General features: G+C 29.0%; 5 protein-coding genes across 5 annotated transcripts; all 5 read right to left on the minus strand.

Moving 5' to 3' along the window:
• Window positions 1–376: 376 nt before the first annotated feature.
• LOC145755475 (glutaredoxin-3-like) lies at window positions 377–2,538 on the minus strand. The gene is made up of 7 exons (XM_082571711.1): window positions 2,364–2,538; window positions 2,094–2,219; window positions 1,743–1,889; window positions 1,481–1,600; window positions 1,229–1,394; window positions 893–1,008; window positions 377–752 (listed from the first exon to the last, which is right to left on the minus strand). Exons 1-7 carry the CDS (start codon window positions 2,388–2,390, stop codon window positions 465–467), a joined length of 990 nt encoding a protein of 329 aa, XP_082427837.1. The 5' UTR covers window positions 2,391–2,538; the 3' UTR covers window positions 377–464.
• Window positions 2,539–2,575: 37 nt separating this feature from the next.
• On the minus strand, window positions 2,576–6,820 carry LOC145755474 (heat shock protein HSP 90-alpha-like). Its single transcript, XM_082571710.1, has 12 exons — window positions 6,574–6,820; window positions 6,241–6,447; window positions 5,923–6,126; window positions 5,362–5,619; window positions 5,118–5,255; window positions 4,672–4,837; window positions 4,329–4,592; window positions 4,048–4,238; window positions 3,607–3,759; window positions 3,309–3,523; window positions 3,108–3,226; window positions 2,576–3,007 (listed from the first exon to the last, which is right to left on the minus strand). The coding sequence occupies exons 1-12, from the start codon at window positions 6,712–6,714 to the stop codon at window positions 2,898–2,900; spliced, it is 2,166 nt and encodes a 721-aa protein (XP_082427836.1). The 5' UTR covers window positions 6,715–6,820; the 3' UTR covers window positions 2,576–2,897.
• An 811-nt stretch (window positions 6,821–7,631) lies between these two features.
• Window positions 7,632–15,993, minus strand: LOC145754633 (protein PALS1-like). The gene is made up of 17 exons (XM_082570721.1): window positions 15,925–15,993; window positions 14,817–14,932; window positions 14,106–14,157; window positions 13,422–13,948; window positions 13,164–13,324; window positions 12,958–13,079; window positions 12,640–12,854; window positions 12,376–12,453; window positions 12,078–12,260; window positions 11,742–11,891; window positions 11,533–11,634; window positions 11,133–11,338; window positions 10,717–10,844; window positions 10,276–10,437; window positions 9,875–10,077; window positions 9,609–9,719; window positions 7,632–9,441 (listed from the first exon to the last, which is right to left on the minus strand). The coding sequence occupies exons 4-17, from the start codon at window positions 13,827–13,829 to the stop codon at window positions 9,265–9,267; spliced, it is 2,406 nt and encodes an 801-aa protein (XP_082426847.1). The 5' UTR covers window positions 13,830–13,948; window positions 14,106–14,157; window positions 14,817–14,932; window positions 15,925–15,993; the 3' UTR covers window positions 7,632–9,264.
• Window positions 15,994–17,164: 1,171 nt separating this feature from the next.
• On the minus strand, window positions 17,165–19,774 carry LOC145755193 (uncharacterized). The gene is made up of 10 exons (XM_082571420.1): window positions 19,602–19,774; window positions 19,355–19,471; window positions 19,155–19,219; window positions 18,924–19,002; window positions 18,690–18,818; window positions 18,328–18,534; window positions 18,166–18,216; window positions 18,015–18,088; window positions 17,631–17,794; window positions 17,165–17,562 (listed from the first exon to the last, which is right to left on the minus strand). Exons 1-10 carry the CDS (start codon window positions 19,701–19,703, stop codon window positions 17,435–17,437), a joined length of 1,116 nt encoding a protein of 371 aa, XP_082427546.1. The 5' UTR covers window positions 19,704–19,774; the 3' UTR covers window positions 17,165–17,434.
• Window positions 19,775–20,667: 893 nt separating this feature from the next.
• Window positions 20,668–24,703, minus strand: LOC145755622 (calmodulin). Its single transcript, XM_082571868.1, has 6 exons — window positions 24,536–24,703; window positions 24,405–24,435; window positions 23,943–24,058; window positions 23,441–23,575; window positions 22,102–22,237; window positions 20,668–21,516 (listed from the first exon to the last, which is right to left on the minus strand). Exons 1-6 carry the CDS (start codon window positions 24,536–24,538, stop codon window positions 21,488–21,490), a joined length of 450 nt encoding a protein of 149 aa, XP_082427994.1. The 5' UTR covers window positions 24,539–24,703; the 3' UTR covers window positions 20,668–21,487.
• Between the last annotated feature and the right edge of the window lie 43 nt (window positions 24,704–24,746).

Here is a 24,746-nt window from a genome sequence, read left to right on the forward strand (position 1 = left end):
AAATTTTTTTTGTTCATTTTACTTTCTAAATTTTTTTAGTGCAAGACCGTCTGACGTAATCGTAGCCCAATCTTACTTTAACTTGATATTTCAGTGGCCTAAACTGTGCTGTAAACTGACTTGTTTATTATTTAATTTTAAGGGACGACGTTGCCTGCGGTAACAACATGTTATTTCACATTCTAGAACGTAAATTTACTGCGAACCTGACGCAAGGCACTACAACAATGACGTCATCTGACGGACATGCAAGCAGTGTTTACCCGAATTAACAAAAAGTAAAAACTTTATCCTCATTTTATTATTTTTAAATAGAATAAGCTCATAAATTTATTAAATTAATTTTATATATGGAAGGTAGTTGTAACTGTTCATAAAATCACAACAATTATTTTTCGAGTTGTATATTTTTTCCATATTAACAAGTAAAAAACAATTGACGAACAAATGTGTGTTTAGAATTTCTAATTACTGGCAGTTAGAGCATCCTTTAGTTCATCACCTTCCACCATTTCTTTTACTACATCCAACCCCCCCAATAATTCACCACCAGCATATAACTGGGGGTAAGTGGGCCAATCACTAAACTTCTTAAGGCCCTGTCTTATTTCCTCATCAGAGAGAACATCAAAATGTGTGTATGGTACTTCAGTGTTGTTTAGAATTGCCACAATTTGTTTACTAAATCCACAACGGGGTGCTGCAGGTTCTCCTTTTATAAACACAACAACATGGCTTTGACCTAAAATGGCCTAAATATCAAAAAAGAAATTTAAGTTTGTTAGATGTAATTTGTTAAAAAAAATAAAATCAACCTCTAATACATATATATTGCAAAATTTAACAAATTAATGTAATAATCATATAATTTAGAGTCTTATTAATTATTTACCTTAATTCTGTCTTCAAGTGAGACAGCTTTTTCTTGTGATTTTTTAGGTAAAGCTGAGTCCAGTTCACCATCTTGCAACATCTCTTTAACAATATCTAAACCTCCAAGTAGCTCACCTGTTTAATATTAAAAACTTAATAAAACAATTTAAACAAAACTGTTGTACACAGCAAAGCATTGCAGCAAATTTCTTTGGAATTTTTTGAGCAACTTTTTTATAAAATGTGGCAATTTCCCCAAATTAATCAATGACAAAACATTTGATGCAACTACTGTTATTATAACTTTAAAACCATTTAAGTAACAATTTAATAAAATAAAGAGATTTCAGTGTACCTTTAACATAGAGTTGAGGAAAAGTTGGCCAGTTTGAGAATTCTTTTAAACCTTGTCTAACATCCTGATCTTGCAATATATCAAAAGTGGAATATTTACAATTTTGATCGTTTAAAATTCCTACAATCTGTCGGCTAAATCCACATCTTGGTTGGTCAGGGCTGCCCTAAAAATAATAAAATTTGTTATTTAAAACCAGATTTAAATATTAGTTTGAAAAAGGAATTTAAAATATTTATTTTATGATCTTACCTTCATAAACAGTACACACTCTGCAGAATTGGTTAAAAGTTTAAGTCTGTTATTTAAGGCAACTTTTGGATCAATTTCAGTTATGTTTGGTGGTGCTACAGTGTCAATATGTTGTTTTACCTAAAATAAAAGACCAAATTTTTAGTTAAATATTGGTTATTGTAAATTAATTTAATTTTGCGATTGAAAAATTTTCGAAGACAATAATAACAAACTATAATTTCTAACACTTTTTTTGCCAATACATTAAAATCCAATTTACCAATTTGGTTAACTCAGGGGCATGTGCACCATTAAGTCTATCAATTTTCTGTTTGTTTTTAATAAACAAAAATGTTGGAACAGCCTCAATTTCATATTTCTGTGAAATTTCAGGAATTTCTTCTGCTTTTAACTTTAAATAGATTACCTATAAAAATATCAAATATTAAAGTAATACAGTTTTATAATTCCTGGTATATATTAAAAAATAAAATATATAAATACCACAAAAATAAATAGATTTTAAGTACCTAGAAGCATTTTAAATTACGAAATAAAACCCTAGTATAAAATAAACTACAAATTAAAACTTGAAAATAATAAAAAATGCCAATCAAAATTTATGATTTACGTTTGGATGTAGTTTTTGTAATTCCTCTAAGACGTCATTCATTTGCTTGCATTGTTCTGCCCATGGTGCCCAGAAATGAACTACAACTAACTCTTTACGAGCCAAGTTCAGTTGTTCATCAAAATCCTGTTTAAAATTTACTTTTTAATTCAAGTATTAAGTCACGTGTATCTACGACTTTATTTTTTAATGCCAGTATAAATCACTCATATAGTTTGTTTTATAAATCTCTTTATATTTTAACAGTTTTATTTAATAATTATGAATTACCTTTTCATCTTTGACTTCGTAAACCATTCTTGAAGGTTTCTAATTCAAAAATCTGACCAAAACTTTATTTACTCAAGAGAACAATAAAAACATGACTTGACAAAAACCAATGCGTAGGTGACTTGCAGATGATGTTCATCGAAACGTGAATTTTATTTATCCTCAACCGATTTAATTTTTTTAGTTTTAATTATGGTATATAGACTTGTAACTACTTTTAAGATTATTTATTAGGTTTTTAAACGTCAAGAACGAAACAAAATCAATTCAGTATATTTAACAACTTGCTTATATAAACATGCAGGTTGACATAATTTAAAAACTAACAGTGATATCTTTTGTTTTAGAAATTAACGATTTTATTTATTTGAAAAATACAAATGAAGTAATTGACGATGGCAAAAAAACAAGAAATCTATCTGGGGAGTAGAAAATTGTGAAATTATAATCAGATTGTCTATTTTCATCTTTGTAGGGCAACTTGTATTTCACAAAACTAAAGAAATAGTTAACTTTTTTGGGAGCTTTTATGATTTAGTCGACCTCCTCCATTCTGGATGCATCTTCATCAGCATCACCCTCAAGTGGTGGCATCTCTTCTAAATCTTCCTTCTCTGCAGTTTCATCTTCATTGTCATCAATTCCTAAAAAAATAAAACAGTTGTTATGATTGTGAAAATTGCATAACCAAAACTTCATAATTTTAATATTTAAATCGGCATAAAGTAAAGAGCATATTCTTACCAAGTCCGAGTTTGATCATTCTATGAACTCGAGCAGCATGAGTTGATGGATCTTCGAGTGAAAATCCGGATGCAAATAAGGAAGTTTCGTACAACAACATACATAAGTCTTTGACTGATCTAGAAAGAAAAAAAGGTTAAAATTTGAACGAATTCTTTAAACCAAAATAAATTACTGTCAAAATTAAATTAAAATTTTTACTTGTCGTTCTTGTCAGCTTCAACTTTGAGTCTAAGTTGTTCCATGATTGAGTGGTCGGGATTGATTTCCAAGTGTTTCTTAGCTGCCATGTAACCCATGGTGCTGGTGTCTCTCAAAGCTTGCGCTTTCATTATTCTCTCCATGTTGGCCGACCATCCGTATTGTGAGGTCACAATACAACATGGTGATTGGACGAGACGGTTTGACACAACAACCTAAAATTTAAATATTCGTGTTAATCAAAATTCCAAAAGTGCATTGCAAAGGCAAATTGTTTTGAAGATATTTTTTAAATTACCTTCTCCACTTTTTTGTCAAGAATTTCTTTGATGCATTTGCAGAGGTTCTCGAACTTGGCTTTTGCCTCCTCAAATTTCTTCTTCTCATCTTCGTCTTCTGGAAGTTCTAGTCCTTCTTTGGTAATTGAAACCAAGTTCTTACCTTCATATTCCTATGAAAACAAGAAAAATTAAGTTAAAGATGTTGGCTATAGATTAACACAAACATGAACTAAGTGTTTGTTTTGCTCAGACATCCAAGGAAAGGACTTCACACCATCATAAGCGAGAATTCAACAAAACATACAACAACGCAAGGTTGTTGGAGATTTTGTGTATATCTCAGGTCTGGTGAAAACTGCGAATGTAGGAAACATCATCATGGCAAAATGAACAACGATAGAACATACAGTAACATCTTTAAACTTAATGTAATTGAAAAGATTGGCCCAACTATTCACCTTAAGTTGTTGAACACAATATTCATCAATTGGTTCCACCATGTAGAGAACCTCCAAACCACGCTTGGCAACTCGTTCTACGAAGGCAGAGTGAGCAACCTGGTCTCGAGATTCACCAGTAATGTAATAAATATCTTTCTGGTTGTCCTTCATTCTTGTGACATAATCACCCAATGATGTCATCTCATCACCTGAAAAATTAAAAAAATTTTTATTTGAAAAGTTTCTTACTAACCTTACCTTTTTATTCACTAAAGTAGGTAGTTTTTATTTATATTTACCAGATTGGGAAGAATGGTAACGGAGTTTGTCGGCAAGTTTCTTTCGGTTTTGGGAGTCCTCGTGGATTCCGAGCTTGATGTTCTTTCCAAATTGCTCGTAGAACTTCTTGAATTGTTCTTTATCCTCGGAAATTTCGTTAATCAACTCCATGCACTTCTTGACGATATTTTTACGAATGACCTTAAGGATTTTACTCTGTTGCAACATCTCACGAGAAATGTTGAGGGGAAGATCTTCACTGTCAACTACACCCTTAACGAAGTCTGTACAAAATAAAATTTATCAAATAAAAAACGTAAACATATGAAACAAAGTTTTTTTCTTGTATGCAAATTAACTTACTAAGATATTCTGGGATGAGTTCCTCACAGTTGTCCATGATGAAAACTCTTCTCACATACAATTTGATGTTGTTCTTCATCTTTCGGTTCTCAAACAAATCAAAGGGAGCTCGTTTGGGGATAAACAAAAGAGCACGGAACTCAAGTTGACCCTCAACTGAGAAATGCTAAAAAATACAATAGATTTTAAAACATTTTGCAAATTTTTTTTTTTTTTTTGGGGGGGTTTATTTTTTGCTCAGACATCCAAGGAAAGGACTTCAAACCTTCATAAGCGAGAATTCAACAAAACATACAACAACACTTGGTTGTTGGAGATTTTGTGTGTATCTCAGGTCTGGTGAAAACTGCGAATGTAGGAAACATCATCATGGCAAAATAAACACAAGCTTGCTAGAAATGGATTCTTTGTTAATAACTATGCCTTAATGGTAAAATATTTGTTACCTTCACAGCAAGATGGTCTTCCCAGTCGTTGGTCAAACTCTTGTAAAATTCACCATACTCGTCCTGTGAGATGTCATCAGGATTTCGAGTCCACAATGGTTTCATTTTGTTTAACTCTTCAAGATCAATGTACTTCTCCTATAAACAAAATAAGTGATATTGAAAAGAGCATACCTAAAGTTATAAATTTATTTTGCAAAATATTTTAATTGTTTTATAAATTGTCAAAAAAAACAACTCGAACCTTGATCTTCTTCTTTTTCTTCTCATCGCTCTTTCCCTCTTCAGCCTCATCGAGATCCTCGATCTTTGGCTTGTCTTCTTCCTCTTCTGCTCCTTCCTCTTTTTGTTCCTTTTTCTCTTCCTCTTCTTCTTCATCGTCGCTGATTTCCTTCTCTCTTTCTTTCTCAACATGAAGAGAAATTGGATAACCAATGAATTGAGAATGCTTCTTTACAATTTCCTTGATTTTTTTCTCCTCCAAGTATTCAACTTGGTCTTCCTAGATAATTGAAGTTAGTTAGTTAAAAACATGAAATTAGTCTGTAGTAAAATTAATTTATTATTTTAATAACTATTTTGCTCAGACATCCAAGGAAAGGACTTCACACCATCATAAGCGAGAATTCAACAAAACATACAACAACTCTAAAGTTGTTGGAGATTTTGTGTGTATCTCAGGTCTGGTGAAAACTGCGAATGTAGGAAACATCATCATGGCAAAATATCGAAATTACAATATAAGATTAAAACACTTTTACAACTTACTTCTCCATAAACCATCTAAAATTTAGACAAAACTTACTTTCAAGTGGAGGATGATCTTTGTTCCACGGGCAAGGTCATTTGCGGCATCCGTCGTAATAGTGAAAGATCCTCCAGCAGAGGACTCCCAGGTGTAACATTCATCGTCATTGTGCTTGGATATAACCTCGACTTTATCAGCGACAAGGAAGGCAGAGTAGAAACCAACACCAAATTGACCAATCATGGAAATATCAGCACCAGACTAGTGGAAAAAATCATTAATTTTATTTTTGCATTAAAAAAAATACTAAATTTAGAGAAAACATGTTATATATAATTAAACTACAAAATATAAACGCTTTTATGTAGAATTTACTTGTAAGGCTTCCATGAAAGCTTTAGTTCCAGACTTTGCGATAGTTCCAAGGTTGTTAATGAGGTCAGATTTGGTCATTCCACATCCAGTATCAATAAGTTCCAGGGTGTTGTTTTCTTTGTTGGGGATAATTTCAATTTTGAGCTCCTTACCGCTGTCCAATTTGCTGGGGTCAGTTAAACTTTCATATCGAATTTTGTCCAAAGCCTAAAAAAATAAAGAAAATAATTTAAAATTAGGTTAAATCAAATTCTCAATAAACCTTACAAAACATTTCAACGAATACAGATAAAAATACGTTAACGAAAAAATAAAAAAAGAATTTTGACTTACGTCAGAAGAATTGGAAATCAATTCCCGAAGAAAGATCTCCTTGTTGCTGTAGAAAGTGTTGATGATCAAGCTCATCAACTGAGCAATCTCTGCTTGAAAAGCAAAAGTTTCGGTTCCTTCGTCCAATACTTCGTCGGTCATTTTCTTGGTTTAGTTTTACGGTAAATTTGAATTTAAAAAGTAAGGTAAGCTAAAATTAGCTCCGATTCTGGATTTCTAAAGTAATAAAATATAATAACTGTTAAAACTTAGTATTTTATCGGTCTTTGTTATATACTAAGCTCAAAAACGTAAGCTCTTCAGCTAACGATTTACTGAATGCGATTTAAAACGTGGTTCTGTTTCAAACACGTGCGTTTATTTCAACCGTATTTGCCTTTTTTTCTTCGCGGGGTTTCAATTTCGCGAAAAGTCTCGCCTTGTATTCATCCGCCAAACCAAACTTTTACGAAAAACAACTTTTACAGAAATTTTTACTTCAAAATTATTAAAATTTCAAGTTTCTTTAAATTTTAAATCTAAAAACAACAATTTAGTTAATTAATATGCATATTATAAAGCATAAATTCGGATCTACTTGCGGAAGTTGATTGATACATTCCATTACTCTAGAATATTCTTGAAATAGGAGAGAGTTACAAAGCGATTTAAAAAAGAAAAAGGAGATTGAGTAATAGTAAAGGGGAATATTCTGGAAGATGAATTGGTCAATGATTTAACAATAATTTCGGATGAATTATTAAATAAAAATTATATTTTCATTGATATACATTATTTTCCAATGACATAATGTGTAATTACTGTAATAATTTAATATTCTTTACATTTTGTTAGCGATTACATGTAAACACTGAATAACAATATCTGTGATGTTATTATAAAACCAGGAAGTTGCAGAATATATTGTTTATTTATAAGAGTAGGTATAGAAAATCTATAACGAACAAAGATATGAAAATAGTTAACACAAAGAATGACTTGTACCAACGAAAAAAATGCAAATTAACTCGAAAATTCGACTTAGTAGTAAAAAAAACACAATTTTTACAGAAATTGGCATGTTATCGATATATGATATTAAGAGTTAGTAAAAAATCTTTTTTTTATATGTGCAACAATATGCAAAAAATGTACAATAAATAAAGTAATATTTCTTGTAACTGCATTTAACATTTTAGTGACCATAATTGTTTAAAATCCAATTTTGCCTTAGTACTAGTAGAAGCAAAAAACGACATAAGATTATATGGAAAAATAAATACAAAAATAATAACACCAATATTTAACCATTTGCTACTGAACAATGTTTTAATTATAGGCACATAAGCATTACTTAGCTGAGGTTGTTACACTTAAAGTTATGAGAATACTGTTTGGCAATTACGGTACAGCAAAAAAAAAAAAAAAGTTAACAAAAAAATTCGATTTTTATCTTGTTACATGTACTATGTGATAGGCACAATAATAAAGTTAACATATATCACAATCAATTGATCAATCTGGCTTTAAATTACATAGATTTTTTCACAATGAAGTTGGAATATTGGCCCAAAGAAAATGGATTAGGAATAGGTTTAAAACGTAACGCTAAAGTATACGGAAAAGTTGTTTAAACACACATTTGTAGTGAGTTGAAAGTAATGGAACTATACACGTTATGGTCAGTTAAAATAGAGTTTTTAGTTAAAATAAACAACATTTATGATAGGGCAGTCTACTGCACAATTGCCATCACCACGCGACCCAAAATTTAAAATCCCATTGGACAAGACGGTCCGTCACGTGACAAAAATTTAAAGATGTTCCAGAATGTTCTTACTGCGACGGAGTGTGTTAAACAATAGCCTAAATAGCACAACTGTTACAACATCATGTGACAATCATAAAAACAAGTCACGTGACGGGTATTACGTCACCGCGCTAACAGATGGTCCGACAATACGCCGGTATAGAGGGTGGGAGCAAGAACAGATTAAGTGATTAATTTGTTTAAATATATCTGGTAAGGATTAGGGAAAGTGGTTTTGTCAGGAAAGGCTGCAGTGTTGAATAAAACAATGAAAATTAACACCATAAACAAATTAAATTTTCCCTGCCAAGCGGGAGAACAGATTCTCGCAAATTTTACCAGTTGAAAAATCTGCGAATTTTTGCACCGCAAACAGCGAGAAAAAATATTAAAATAAAAATCAAAAAAAAAATACTGCATCGACACGTTAGATTCACAATTTTTGCAATATTCATTACTTTTAGGTCCCGTATATAAATATGCCAAAATGACATTCAACTTTTAAATTGGGATTTTCAAAAAATATTACTTTAAAATAACTAAGTTATTTAAATATAAACGGGATAAAAAAACACAAATTTAGCAATATGAACATGATTTAAAATAAAGAAAACTCATTAGTAAAAAATTCAACGAAAAATTCTAATAGTTAAGTTAGTATATGAAGAAAATTATTTAACAACAATATTTGCAACTTTTTCGGTAAACTTAGAACCAAACAATTAAACAAAGCGAAATTTAGTATAAGTTCTTGTACGATAATTAATAGCGTCAGAGTATTAGTAAAAAATGCCCAAAATATCAAATTTGTACAATTTTTGTTTTTTCGCTTTCGACAATATAAGCATAACTAAATCCAGGATAATCCACCGTTTTCCGGATTCAAACCGGTTTAAACCAGTTTAATCCAACCAAGAGGCAGGCACCCACTGCGGCTGGGTGTCCAAATTGTTAATAAGTCTTAACAGCTCGGCATAGGAGCGATTAAGGTCAGTATTTCGGATGGTTTCGTCGAAGTAGTGCGAATATTTGCGCTCGATGTCACGCGCATTTTCGATGATTTTGCGGAGTTCGTCTTCCTGCAACAAAAAAGGAACAATAGACAATTGTTAAAAAAAATAATTATGAAAATAATGTGAAAATCAAATTTCTATAAACAAAGCAAACTGTAAGAGTTTCAAAATAAAAAGCATTTACCCCCCAAATAAACTATAACTACATTTTTGATTATTTTGGTTTAACAAACCTTGAGTTGTTTTCCTTCTTTGGACATATTTTGTCTTAATCTTTCAAGAGGAGGAGGAGCAATAAACACGATGTAAGGTTTTAATCCTGATGTACACAACGTTCGAAGATACTAAAACAAAAAAAGATCAATATTTTAAAAATTACAACTCATGATGCATGAAAGTAAAACATAATCTCGAAACTACTTTAGCAATTTTTATTAGAAAAATTTTCTTATTTTTTTTTTAAATTTAAAAAAATAAATGTTAAATGTTAAACTGTTACCTCTGCATGTAGATTGATGACACAAATAATCTCCATCGTGATCACTTTATTAACAGCCTCTACTGTTGTCCCATACAATGTCTTCTGATAAGTTCCAAAGTCCAGGAACCCATCTTTCAACCTGATTGCTTCAAATTGTTCGATCGTAACAAAATGATAATCAACTCCATTTCGTTCACCTTCATTTGGTGGTCTTGTGGTGTCTACAAAAAAAGAAAAATTTAAAATGGTGGCACTAGATTATAAGCTGCAAGGTCTTGCGTATAAGTTTCACCAATGCCACCACCTTCTCCCACCAATAAAAAAGCTGAATCTTAAGGTGAAATATATAAAAAAAATTGGTTTTTACAATAAACGGAATATATGTAAATAAAAGTGAATTTGAAAATAAATCTACTTACGAATGACTGGTGAAGCAAATCGCTCTCGATCATTATCAACCAATCGCTGCCGTAACTCATGGCGACCGACATTGGGAGGACCAATCAGAACGATCGGTCGTTTCCTTGATTCAGGTTGATGATATAAAGCCATCTCCTCATATGTTTGTATAGGTTCATCATCTTTTAAAATAAAATCAATTTTAAATACAAATTGTAAATAATTCACTTAAAAAAGGCACTTTAAACAATCTATACCTAAACAAACAAAATAAAAATCACTTTCATTTTCAGTCATTGGAAAAATTACCAACGAAAAATATAAGTTATGACCATATAACAATAATTGATTAAAAGTGAACACCTACATAGGTTAAACTACTACTTAAAAGGCAGGCTATTAAAATGCTGTTGTGCGAAAAAATGTAATATTTTTATAAATAATATCTTATTTACACCTACCTTCATTTTCATCATAAAGAGTTTGTTTTTCTTTCCCATTTTTTTTCTTTTTACGACCGCACAGGAACGACTTTTTACTCTCAGGTTGGTTGTTTTGTTTGATGAGAGATATCCTCAAAGATTCTCGTCTGTAAAGAAAATAAAATATATTTACAATCTTAACAGATTTCACATGGGTATTAAATGCTTTTGGCAGTAAAAAAATATTCTATAAACCAGTAAAAACACATAAAAAATATTTTTGAAATTTCCCTGGTCAAATATAAATCATTTTATATAGAAAAATGAAATGACAAAACTACTGTGTACTTAAATTACAGCCTTCTGTAAGTATCCATTAAATAAGACACGACAAAATGTAGGTGGTTTATTAGGGCTATTTACAATCTAAATTCCATATCAAACCACAAACTTACTGATGCTGAAATTCTTGTGATGGAATAAGTCCAGCAAGAGTAAGATGAGTATCATCATCAGCATCCCTGTAGGCCTGCCACCAATCTGTGTCATCACTCGACATTATTCTCAGTACATCTCCCTTCTGGAACGATAATCCTAACTCCCTACATGGTAGGTAGGGGTCATCGTATGCATCATAATCATATAAGGCACGAACATGTTTCTGGAAAAAATGAACAATTAGTTAAAAAAAGCTTACATATATATACAAATTTTTTTAGCTTAAATTTTTAACTAAAAATTTACAAATTTTTTTGCTCTTAAGATTTATACAAACTTTGCATCCTATAAACTATTAAAAAACATTAGAAAACTGAAGAAAAAAATTGTAAGAAATATTTCTATATAAAAACTTACTACTATTCCCATATCTCTTCCATTAACCATTCCATTTCTTTGAGGAGAGGAAGCCAAAACAAATACAAGAGATCCACTCATACCTGATATCAGGTCTCCAACCTTTAAACATGAACAATATTAAACTAAATATTTGGTTTCATCAATGAACAAGTTAAAATATTTCAAATACTTTCTTATAAATACTTTAAATTTTTTTTTTAGCTGACCTCATTTACTTCCAACCCCCTCATTGATCTTCCATTGACCTCGATTAGTTCATCCCCCTCGTTGAAAAGATGGGACTTTTCCACCATCCCTCCACTAACAATTCTACTAATCGTGACTGTCCCATCTTCTTCGCTCCTCACTGTTGCTCCCTGAAAAAAATTGGAAAAGTTTTTAAAATGAAAAAAATGGAAGGTGCAATTGTAGAAACTGTTTTAAAAGGAAGTTCAGTTCTATACTTTCTATAAATTTAATAAAAAAAATTTTCAAATTTTATATTTTGTTTTTAACTGTTTTTAGGCAAGGTATACAAATAACCACCAAGACCTTTAACTCACCAATGCATCTGTTGTTTTTTCAATTCTCACAACTCTGACTTTCTTATTCGTATATTGAGATGCTCTTCTGATAAGCTCCTCATCTTCATTGGAGTAGGAGTTGATTTCGTCGTAGGGATTAACACTAGGGGGCTCTGGAGGATGAATTAACTCGGCTGAGCCATCATGTGCTTCCAGAAGACCCTAAAAAAAAATTTAATTTCTTTTTTAAAACCTTTTTAAGATTCAACAATACTAGCCATTTTTTTAGCCTAAAAATTTATTTTAAAAATAAAAGCTTAGACAATAATGTGTTTACCTGAAAAAGTGGATTCGAAAGAAGATTTGTAAGTTGGTTTGCATGTTGAAGGTCACAATATTTTAATTCTTCTTGTACCTAGAAACATTTAAGAACAAATTTACAAATAAAATCAAGATCGAAAACCTTAGACAATTTATTTGTCTAATCTATATTACCTACAGTCTCATTTACCTGCACTTTTCTAATACTTCAACATTAAAATATAAACCAATTAGCAAAATTTTTTTTTTTTTAATTTTATTTAAAACCAAATAAACTGACCTGTTGAGCAATAACTTGTGAGGTTTTGGTGTAAGGAATGAAGGTTGAACTATGTGTTGGGGTTGTGCTTTCTACTAATGTGTTATGAAGATCCAGGGCTTCCTGAAAAGCATCTTGTTGGACGAGGTTTTTAAGAAAAGCAAGATCGTTTGCCGACTCCTTGTCATCTACTTTATGAGTTAAGGCATTAAGGGCCCCAAACATATCTTCTATACCTAAGAAAACAAATCATTTTTTTTTAATATTAAAAATTTTTTATACTCGAACAACGAATCCCACTTACTCATTATCAAAAAGTCGAGATACCAATTTACTTACTTAGGACACTAGAGGGGGCAGGTGAGGCTCCATTCTCGATTATACTGTCCCTTTCGTACCCAACGTTTTCATAGCCCTGTTTTCGTAAATTTGATTGCTGCTCTGGTGTTAGATGTTGGAGGCTAAAAAAAAATCAATAAATAAAAAAAAATTTATTTCCAAACTACATTTTACAATTTTTTTTGTTAAAGTTATTGAGGACCAACCTTTGTATTTTCTTGGCTCCCCCCTCTTCTGCCATTTGTTTTCGGACTTTTGCATCTCTATCTCTTTGCTCCTTCTGTCTCCGAGCAGATTCTCGCATCCGATGAATTCTCTGGAAGTTCATTTCGGGCTGGGGAAGATTTGCAGCTCTTTCTGCTGCTACCTAGTGATTAAAATTTTAAAAATAAATTAAATTTTTTTCTCAGTAAATAAATGTGAAACAAAACACTCAATTAAAAAAAATTTAGAAAAATGCTTACCTCCAAATCTTTGCTTGTTCGGTTACCCTTCTGGACCCCATCCATAGGGGTTGAAGGTGGGACATCAATAAAACTCCGTGGGGTTGCAGTCCCACTTCGAGGGTGGGAATTGATTTGGGACGGAAAGTTGACCTCCATTTCATGGGTATTTTCATCAGGGGGCAACACCATGCCCCCATTCATTCTATAACTTTTATTACTTCGGGGCATTGCCACAGCCATGTTTGTCGTACTTTTGTGATTATTATTATTGGTATTTAAATCTTGATTTTCAGTTTTTGGCGGCAGTTTAAAAGTGTTAAGGTTTTTAAAATCGCTACTCGATATAGTAGCTTTTAACGAACTTCGCTTAAACTCTGTGACGTATAAATTATTGTCGGTTACAAGAGCACGAACTTCGTTTGGCATGTCATGACTTGTGATCTTTTGTATTAAGTCTTTGCTGTGAAGTATTGAAAGTCGTTTCTCACCGGTTTGTTCAATGGCAAACACAAGAGCTCGCTTTTTAAACTGAACTTCGGAATTATCTAAACACCAGAAAAGAAATTTTATAAACTTTTAAAAAAAGGTTTTATATATAAGCTACAGCAAAAAACTTATTTAATAGTGCATTAATTTGTTAATTAATTTATAAGCTATAATATAAAAAGTGACAGACTTAATTTACAATGACTATAAAGTTACCTGACTTCAAACCTCTTTGAACTTTTAATTTAATTTCTTTTGTCTGAATACACTAAAAATAAAGTAAAAAGATGTAAAATCATAACTTTACTAAAATTTATGTGGTACATTAATATAATAACATTCCATCACATTATAATAATTTAACAAATCAAGAATACAATAGTTTTACGACTGCCCACATTTAAAAGACTATTAAAATACAGTCATAAAAAACCCAAATTTTGTATATTAGAATTTGTAAAACTTAAAAATCGCTTAGTAATTTTTTTATACAAACAACATAACTTTATTCAATCTGATTTCACACTGATATAACAATAAATTTTGACCTAAAAGCCTATATAAACATTCCTTACATTCTCAATACCATTTAAAAGTGGAATTTATCTAGCTTTTAAGTTAAGTAGAAAGGCCTGCTTAGTATCTACATTATATTGCCAATTTGTCTAGTCAAAATGTATTAAATTTAATAAAATTTATTTAAAGTAATAAAATTAAACAATTTATATTGTTTTTTTAATGTTAATTACATAAACAGTGTTTAAGTAGCTCAACAATAAAGTAATTTGGCAAGAATAATTACTTAAGCTTAAGAAACCCAAAGTTTTTTACATAATTATAATTACAAAACTGCTATTATTAGCTATTACAATAACATATAATTTAACAAACTCTGATGTGGATTAAAATTTGTATAATTAAACCCACCTTATGAAAATGTCTTATAACTTGTAGATATGAAGAACTGTCTAATATCTTTCCATTTACTTCCCCGATGGAATCAACAGCATACAGACAATTTTCTTCACTGGTGTATGGAGATCCTTTAAAAAAAAAGGCAAGGGTAAAAATATTTATGCAACAAAAAATTGCACAAGTAAGCTATTCAAATACTAAAATGTAGAATGCCTTAAACAATTTAAACTTTCTAGTTTATGGGGATTTAACTTTATAAAATTGAGAAAATTTAATAAAAAAAGATTTTATTGAGAATTGAACCCTTGAGTCATTGGTGAATTAAATAAAGGAACCATAACTAGCTACTAACAATGTCTAGTTATAGAAACTTTCTTCTAAATATTATATTCTTGCCTATTGATAACATTAAACCTAAAAGAAAGTTAATGTATCTTACCAAAGATTTTGATACTGCCCTTAGCATCTTTTACAACTAACACAACATAACCAACCAAACAGTCCATCTTCAGTATGACAAATAAAATTACAAATTTATAACATAGTATTATTTGTTACTGTCCTAACTATAAAATGCTGTACATACAACACTGTTATTATATCCCATTCATTTGTTTGATTAAGCATTCCAACTGATTACCCTAACAACAAGCATTATAGAATTACTGCTGTGCCCCTGATAAACACAAACAGATTGGCTAAATTAATGTTCTACTAAATTAAATATAGAATGCCTATAAACGCAACTGAAATGTATAGATTAGCGATTGTGAATAAAGTAAAGGGCACTCGGTAGTACTTTAAGTACTCTAAAAAGAGTTTTTTAACTGTATAACATCCTTTTAAAATCAGTTCGAAAGTTGGCCAATAGAGTTGACATAAACTTAATAACAGAATTTTATAAGTAAATAATGTGCAAAATTTTCTGTATTTTAGTTTTGTAATTTATGTTAGATACAAAATCATATTTTGGCAGTATTTCTAGTAGTGTAACTCAAGTTGACTAAAGTGAAAGTGAAACATATATCTACATTTTAATGCTGAATAGAAACAGATTATTAATAATAAAAAGTAAACTACAATGCTGTTAAAACCTAAAAGTAAGACAAAATGTAAATACCTTTTTTGCGATGCAATAACCAGAACTTCTTCTTTAATTTAAAGCTCTTATATTTATATACTTTATTAAAAAATCTGTAAAATATAAAAATTATTTTAAAGTCATAATTACTAAACTAAATTAACATATTCTACAATATATTATCTTGATGACACTGTTACTTGTAAAAGCGCAATTGTAAAATATAAATAACTAAAATCTGATATCTTAGTTCTAACACATAAATGTGGTTATATATGTAAACATTCTAAACATGTGACTCAGATAAAATAAATGTTTATAAAACTAATGCGTTAGCAAAAAAAACTATTACACAAGAATTTGTGTACAAATTTGGCATTATTCATATTAATTTTATGGATGTATTTAGACTTTTATAACAGATATTTATTAACTTTTAACACGATTTGATTTTTGCTTTTATATGCCAAGCTTCTTATTTAAAATAAATTTTTACTGGGTTATTGTATTTATATTGTAAAAACAAGCAGTTTAATAATATTTAAACGTAATTTTGGTATTTTGTATAAAAATTTACGTTTTAAGAAAAATTACAAAATTCTTATTACTAAATTATACAAAATATATTTTAAAACGAAATATCACAGCAATATTATTTTTACCAAACATGTATTAGATTGTTGTTGATGCTAAATAAATAAAATTGTCAAATTTGTCTATTTTTTTAACTTAGTTTCTAGCGTAGTTAAAACGAAATCACATTAACCGACAGACAAAATAAGATGTAAAAATTTAAACTATTTAAATATATAAACAAGCAAAAACCCCCTACCATAAAGAAATTACTCTACAGAAGTTTATATTTAGCTTTTTTAAATCACGAACGCTAATGTCTTGAAATTAGGCCAAATTCTTGTTTCTTGTTTGTAAACAATTTAAAACAAGAGTGAGCAATCAAGGTGTCAACGCGTTGATGTCCCAAATACGGACGGGCGTTGGCATACATTTTTGTAAGAAGAGGATAAATTAACAAACCTAACATTTTACCAATTTCTTAGGTTAAATTAAGTATTTTAATGTAAAATAATCTTATAATTAATAAACCATACACTAATTAAAATATCATGCTTTAAATAAATATATTTTCTAATTATTAACATAAAAAGGTAGTACAAAAAGGAAAGGGTTACTTTTTAGTTCAGGGCATTCTACAAAATACTAGCAAAGACAGTATCATAATCAGGTAACAAAATATAAGTACAAAAAAAAAACATGTAACTAAGTAGCTTATAATGTATTAAACATAAAAATCATCAAAAATAATTTCCGCAAAATGTAGTACTTTAAATAAAGACATAACACCTACACTGCAAATGAGAACAAGAAAAACTTTGGTCAGCATTTGCTCATAAAAAAGATACAAATTAATACAAATTCAGTAACTTAATTAAGCAAGAAACAAAACTAATGCTGTATAAATAAATACAAAAAAGTGTTAGCATAATTGTGCAGATAGTTTAAATGTACTATTAAGTGAGTTACAGATATTTTATAAAATCTCATCTTCAGAACAAGAAATATCATCTTCTATCAACTTGTATTCATTTGAAGATTGATTTTTAACGTAACCTTTCTTACCAACAGATTTAAGAACGTGAGGAAATTTTCTTACAATTGCTAAAAAAAATTGTAATTGGAATTAAAATTTTAAAACTGAAATTGTAATTTAAAATAAAAAACTTTACCTGCTACATTCAGACCCTTTTCTTTACCCTGGTTTAAAATTTTTGCATTCTCATATTGTGTTTTTTTCTTGTCACTTCTTAACAGCTGAGAATAACACAAACCAAATATAACCGAACAAATTAAAAATAAAAGTGAACCGATAGCCCAGGCTGCTTCTTCAGTTCTATGGGTAGAAAAATAAACTTTAATGTTTTATAGTGAAAAGCTATAAAGTAAGATTAGTAGTAGAATAACATTAGAGGTATTAAAAAATAAATTCAATTCAGGAAAACTTAATACACTAAATATTTACTATTACAATGTAGGTTACAGGTTGTTAGCATACAAATTGTTGTAATTTAAAATAATTTAAAAAAAATATTTAAAATTGATCTTTATTTTACCTTGGTGTTTTTGACTCTTCTTGAATATGAATAACCGATGAATTGTAAACAGTTTTAACTTTACCACCAACGTTCTAAAAAATACAAATGTCTTAAACATTTTTAACACTTACCTAAGATTTCTAAAATAAATATATGCAAAAATATTTACCGCAGAAACAGTAGTGTCCCTCTTTTTAGGTGTTTTTTGAGTTGTTGTAGCCTAAAACATAAATTTAAAATGATTAATTCCACCATAAGCACCATAGTTTTGACAAAAATTTAAAATTAATATAAAAAGGAATTTAAACACAATACAAAAATTACAACATACCATTTCTAAATTCAGTTGTATGCAGTCCACATTAGACATATTATCTGGTACTTTGGATGCTTCAATCAAATTATAATCATATTTTCCCTGTCCGAAAACATCTGCTTCTGGACTTCTGCCTATTTGCATTTGAACCCAGTCCCTTACATCGCTTACATTTATTCTTGACATCTTGTATATACAACCATAAGACAGAACAGCAACAGGCTATAATTACAACTATATTTTACATAAAATTTAAACAACACATTTAAAAAAAATTATATTATAGTAACACAAAAAAACTTATCCTACTACTAAACTAAAAGTAAACAAAATACTTCTATTTATGCTTGCTAGTTTATTTTTTTAAATACACTTACAAATTCTTTGGTAAGATTGGAAAAGGCAGTAATAACATATTTCCAAGTACAACTTTTAGCAATGAAACGAAGTTGGTTCACCATATAATCAGAGGCGCAAGGGTGATACATATATACAATTCCACCATGCTAAAAACAAACAAAATTACTTTAAAAAAACAGTGGAAATAATCAAGCATAAACATATTACTTAAAATCCTAATTTACAAACAGTACAATAGAAAATTTATTTACTTCTAAATTATGAACATATCTTCCAGGTGGGCAGTATTTATATTCACCATATTCAGCCCAAACTTGCCTATGTGGTCCCCTATAAAGCATAAAAAAGTAAGTCTATAGTGAGTCTATGTAAGCTATATCAATTATAGGTAAGTTCTTTAAGTGTGTAAATAATTTATAAATAATTAATTTTTGGGATAAAGTTAATGGTAGTATAAGTTGAAAAACCAGGCCTTAACTTACATAACGGGAATATGGTCTGCTGGATAAAGAATATCAATTGGATCTTTAATACATACATGACTTCCCTAAATTTAAATAAACTGGAATTAATAAATTTATATAATCAATATTAATACTTTTAATGCTAAGGAGTTCATTACAAAAAAATATAATTTAAATTAATCAAATACAAATCAATGAAATTTTCAAAGTAAATTTACGTATTCTTTGTAGCAATTCATAGAAGGTTGTGTTTCAGGAATATCTTCTAAATTCCATTTCTCGTTTTCCATACATTTCCAATCTACTTCTCCGTGTAAATCAATTTCTATCCCCTTCTGCAAAGTCATATTTATAAGTTATAGGTATATATAGAAAAAACAATAGCTTGTTAAAGACAGAACGTCGCTTTTTCGGACAAAATACATGTAACGACTTAACGAACACATAAAAGTATTAGAAACTTACTTTTCCATCATCACAAAACTTTAATACCGGTTTTTCACAGCTTGCTACATTAAATAAAAATAAAAGACTTAAAATAAACGAACGTAGGCCATTTTGAATCATTTATTTCGTATATAATTTTATAAACGTGGCTAAAAACTATTTCGTCATGTTAAGCTTAACAACATTCAAAAATTTTTTGTTTTCATTAAACCAAAACACAATTGTCCATAATACGTTTTTTTATTTTTTGGGGGCTAGATTTTTTAGATTTATCCTCAGAAGTGGGCGTGTGTAAAACAAGTAATATTTAAATTATTATTGTTTTGTTTCTTTTCATCAATTTATTAATAGTTATATTATATTTTTTGCCACAACTTTAACAAAAAAAATTGCCTGTTATACAATTAATACATGCTTATCAACAGCAATGGACAATCTTATAATAATAAAGTAATCAAGTTGCAACAGGGTTTTTATTTTTTGTAGATACCTTTCCCTTCTTAATTAGGATTTAGAAATAACTATAAAAGTAAACCTTAAGATGTGCATATAGTTTAAATTAATTGGTGATTACACATTAACAGGAAGTGAAGTAAGAATTACACAAGAGGTGAAAAATGAGTGTTTAGATTTTTCTTATTATTTTGTTCATTCATCTTTATACCCAGATACAATTTTTGCAAAAGATTGTATAATCTTCTAGTATTATAGTTTGACATGCTTGAAATAGTTGGTATATTCTACTCCACCATTATTTGCACTTGATTGCACATCAATGTACATTCAAAGTCAAACTTTTTGAACTAAAAATGTAATAAGATACATAATAGCATGGTCTGTTTAACAGTAAAGAAATTAACAATACCACCTAAGTAATGTAATACTTATCCCAACAAGAAAACAACTTATATAACAAAATTAACTGTGAATTCAAGATAATATAATATTTAAAAAAAATCATTAACGTCATACATTTTATTTTGTTTTTAACTAATTATTTAAAAGTGTTGGAATTTTTTTTTAAAACTACTAAATTATTCAGAAGACAACTTAACTTAAAAGCTGTGAAGAACATGAAAAACACTTGTGTTAAGTTATACTTTATTTAATCTCTCAGATCTTAATATTCATTGTTAGTTTGTACACAATTAGAAGAAAACCCAACATTACAAGCGAAACCAAAATAATATTTTTAAATGCCATATTTCAGTGGATACAAAAAAAAATTCAAAAATTTGTAGTCAAAGTCATAGTGAAGTTGTATTATAAAGCAGCAGTAGTGCAGAAATTTTGTGAATTTTGTGTGCAAATTCTATAACCAGGAATGTTACTAGAACAGCAATAATTTCAACAATGTGTAAAAAATAACCCATTTACCAAAATCTAGAAAGTCGAAAAAAAAACTGATCACTTTTAATTAATTAAAGGCCTTAAAAAAATTGCCAGCACTACATAGTTAAAATATATACACGTCAAAGTATTTGAATTAACGGTGTAATTAACAAAGTACCAGTCTACTAAAACGCAGGTATGTGTTGACTTAATGGCTAAGTAATTATCAAAACTATAAATTCGGTTAAAAATCCATCTAAAAGGGTTTATTTTGAAAAAACACATGACATTTGAAATAGTAGGAAACTGTTAAAAACTTTAAAAAAATATAGTGCTAAGTTGTTAATAAACAGACGCGACAAAAGTGCAATTTAAAAGTTTTTCAATTTAAAAAAAAATTCACCAAAGTATAAGCGTTATTGTGGGCAAAACTAAAAAAAAAACAATTAAAATTTGTGTTTAAAAACTCTTTGATGTGTGGGTAAACAAACAACAAATAAAAAGAGGGATATAGTGCAATGTATGAGTGTAATGGCATCATCACAATGGGGAAAGTCCATCACATTCACAACTTATTTACAAGTCATCATCTTCACAAATTCTACAACAACAAAAAAGTTTTTTTTAATAAAATTTTTATGCTAATTTTTAATTTTAAAGGAACACCTCAAAATTGGCAATTTTGTATCCTTTATTATTTAGTGAAATAGGTAAAAACAAGCTTAAAGCATCACATTAATCATAATTATTAACAGCAGATTAATTAGTTTAGTTTATTATATGTTTTGAAAAAGGTCTGGCATGAAATTCGGTTTAAATATCAAACAACTTTTTGTACAAACCAGTAAAATGTACTTAATATGATAAATAATGTTACTAGTACTATTTTTAACTTTTGACGATTGACATTTCACTGGCATTATATTTTGTCAATAACACTTTGCCATATAATTAAGAATAAAATTTGATTAATTGAATTAAGTCATTTTACATCTACATGACCTAATACACTTACATTATGCAAGTTTTGTACTACTATATATGGTAAATAAAACTCTGTTTTAAAACTTTGAATAGAATTGTTTAAAAAATTAAAAACTTGTTTAAAAAATTAAAAAAACTAATGTTACAGTACTTAACCCAAAATGTATATAACAGATATGTAAAAATATTTGTTATTTTTTACCTTCATAATTGACTTGGCCATCACCATCAATATCAGCTTCTCTAATCATCTCATCGACCTCTTCATCCGTCAACTTCTCTCCCAAATTTGTCATCACATGCCTTAGCTCGGCGGCAGATATAAAACCGTTGCCGTCCTAAAAGCAAAAATGTTTATAAAAAATAAAAAAGTTAGTTTAAAGGTTCAACCACTTTAGCTTAATAGGTTACATTTATATGACTTCAAATAAATAAATTAACAACATGTATACTTTAATACTTAAAGCCTACACTAAATCAACTAATATATTGGTTGGGTTTAATTTAATTTGATATTTACAATAAATCATAATCTTTTTAATTATTGATGGTATATGTAACAGCTTAAAAGCTAAATACTAGAGAAATGATAGTTATACCATGTTTAGATTACCTATTTATATATACAGTATTACTACTATAAAAAGCAATAATCTAATATAGTTTAATCTGAATTTGGCAAGATGTCATGACAGTTAAATCAGTATTGATTTTTGTTCTTAAATAAATACACAATGTTGATTATTGCCTGATTTGATTTTATGAAATAACCAATAGATTTACTCATTATGTACACAAAGAAAAAGCCTTCGTACTATTCTATTGATATAGGCACTCCTTAAATTTAACAACCGAACAAAAGCTTGTGACGCCAAAAATCTTAATTTACCAGTTCTTTGGGTAAATTGATGTTCGTACTATAAATGAATTAATCTTTGGGAATAGGCAACTGTGATTAGTTTATATGATAAAAAGGTACTTCCTTGTCAAATAAATTGATAATTACAAACTAGCCTTCATTTATCTTTTAAACTAAAAAAACAAGTTAACAAGAGACTTTCAATTTGGTATAAGTATAGTAAAATAAGTTTTGTTTTTCCCCAGTTTTGTTATCACAACAGATTAAAATGGGCATGCCCACAAGGCCAAACACTAGTTTTCGATTTGTATTAAATTACTTGTATTATATTACCCAATTACGCATTCTCAAGATGGTAATAAGGTAAGTTTAGCATGTAATATAAATTCACCAAAAGAGTTTATTCAATATTTATAAGCAATTTGGGGTTTTAAAAAACAAATTTTCTGATTTTTACTTTTCTTATACTAATTACACAGAATTGAGTACAAGTAAATAGAAATACTTCCCATGCATTTTCCTGTTTATAGTTTGTTAAAACATATCAATATGGCAGCCACAAAAACAACTTTTCACCAGTATATATACTTTAAAAAATCTATGGTTCTTGTTACATAAAAAACATTACCAATTTTTGTAAAGTCTTTGGCAGTATAAGTTTTTATCAACTCTATGTTTTTACCTTGTCAAAAACTCTAAAGGCTTCACGAATTTCTTCTTCGCTGTCAGTGTCCTTCATTTTGCGAGCCATCATTGTCAAAAACTCTGGAAAATCGATTGTTCCATTACCATCTGCATCGACTTCATTGATCATATCCTAAAAAAAACAATTTGCTATAAGTAAGAAATGTGTATTAAAATAAAACTTAAACACAATTTGGCCAAAAAGGAGATTAGGAATTTGGCCAAAGCAAAGCAGTGCTAATTTGTAGTATTTTATACACTCTTTGAATAAAAAATACTACAAAAATATCTAAGATAATAAAAAATTAACAGTAATTTTAAATTAACATGAATATGAATTGTGTTTCACAAACTGAATAAAAGATTACCGAGAATTGATAACATTACAGAAATCATGTAAGACATTTGGGCATATACAAAACAAAAAAAAAAAAATATTTACATTAAAGTTCTAAAATTCTAACACATAAAAAAATTTACATATAAATTTAAAAATAAACCTGAAGTTCAGCTTCAGTTGGATTTTGACCAAGTGATCGCATTACGGTTCCCAATTCCTTGGTTGTGATGGTACCATCACCGTCTTTGTCGAAAAGGGAAAATGCTTCCTTAAATTCTAGAAATAATAAATTTAAATTAAAAATATAGGTAACTAAAGAAGTACTGTATGAATATTCACATTGTAAATGTTACAATTTAGGTAATGGCACAACAAATAGCCATTAATATTACATCTACTTTGTTCATCAATAATTCATCAAAAAGGAGTAAAAAGTTATAAATTATAAATGAGTGAATATTTGTACAAAGCATAAGTGTAATTATTTAAGTTGTGCACAAAACAATAAAAGACTAAAAAGGTTTACAAAATAAATTTACCAAATGTTATCATCACAAATAAAACAAAAATTTATACAAGGAAAAACTGATAAGCTATGACTAAAATAATAAACTTTAAATACCTGCAATTTGTTCTTCATTTAGTTGATCTGCCTATAACAATAAAAACAAATACGTTTGGCCAATCAAAAAATAAATTAAATATTATTGTTTAAATCGGTAATATTTTATAAAGAGTTAATCATAAACTTACCATATTGTCTTTGTAGATATTACTATTGTAAACAATCAGTTTGAAACTTTACAATCTACGAAAAGTAAACGAATCTAGTTAATCATTTAAAAATATACAACACAAAGAAAATATTTACGCGCTAACATTTAGACATTAGTCTGTTAGTGTACAGCCTACACAGTATACACCAAAATCCTAGTTTAGCTAATATAAAACCTTATTCATCCAT

This window comes from Corella eumyota, chromosome 6 (genome assembly GCF_963082875.1).
Source record: "Corella eumyota chromosome 6, kaCorEumy4.1, whole genome shotgun sequence".
Lineage (NCBI taxonomy): Eukaryota > Metazoa > Chordata > Ascidiacea > Phlebobranchia > Corellidae > Corella > Corella eumyota.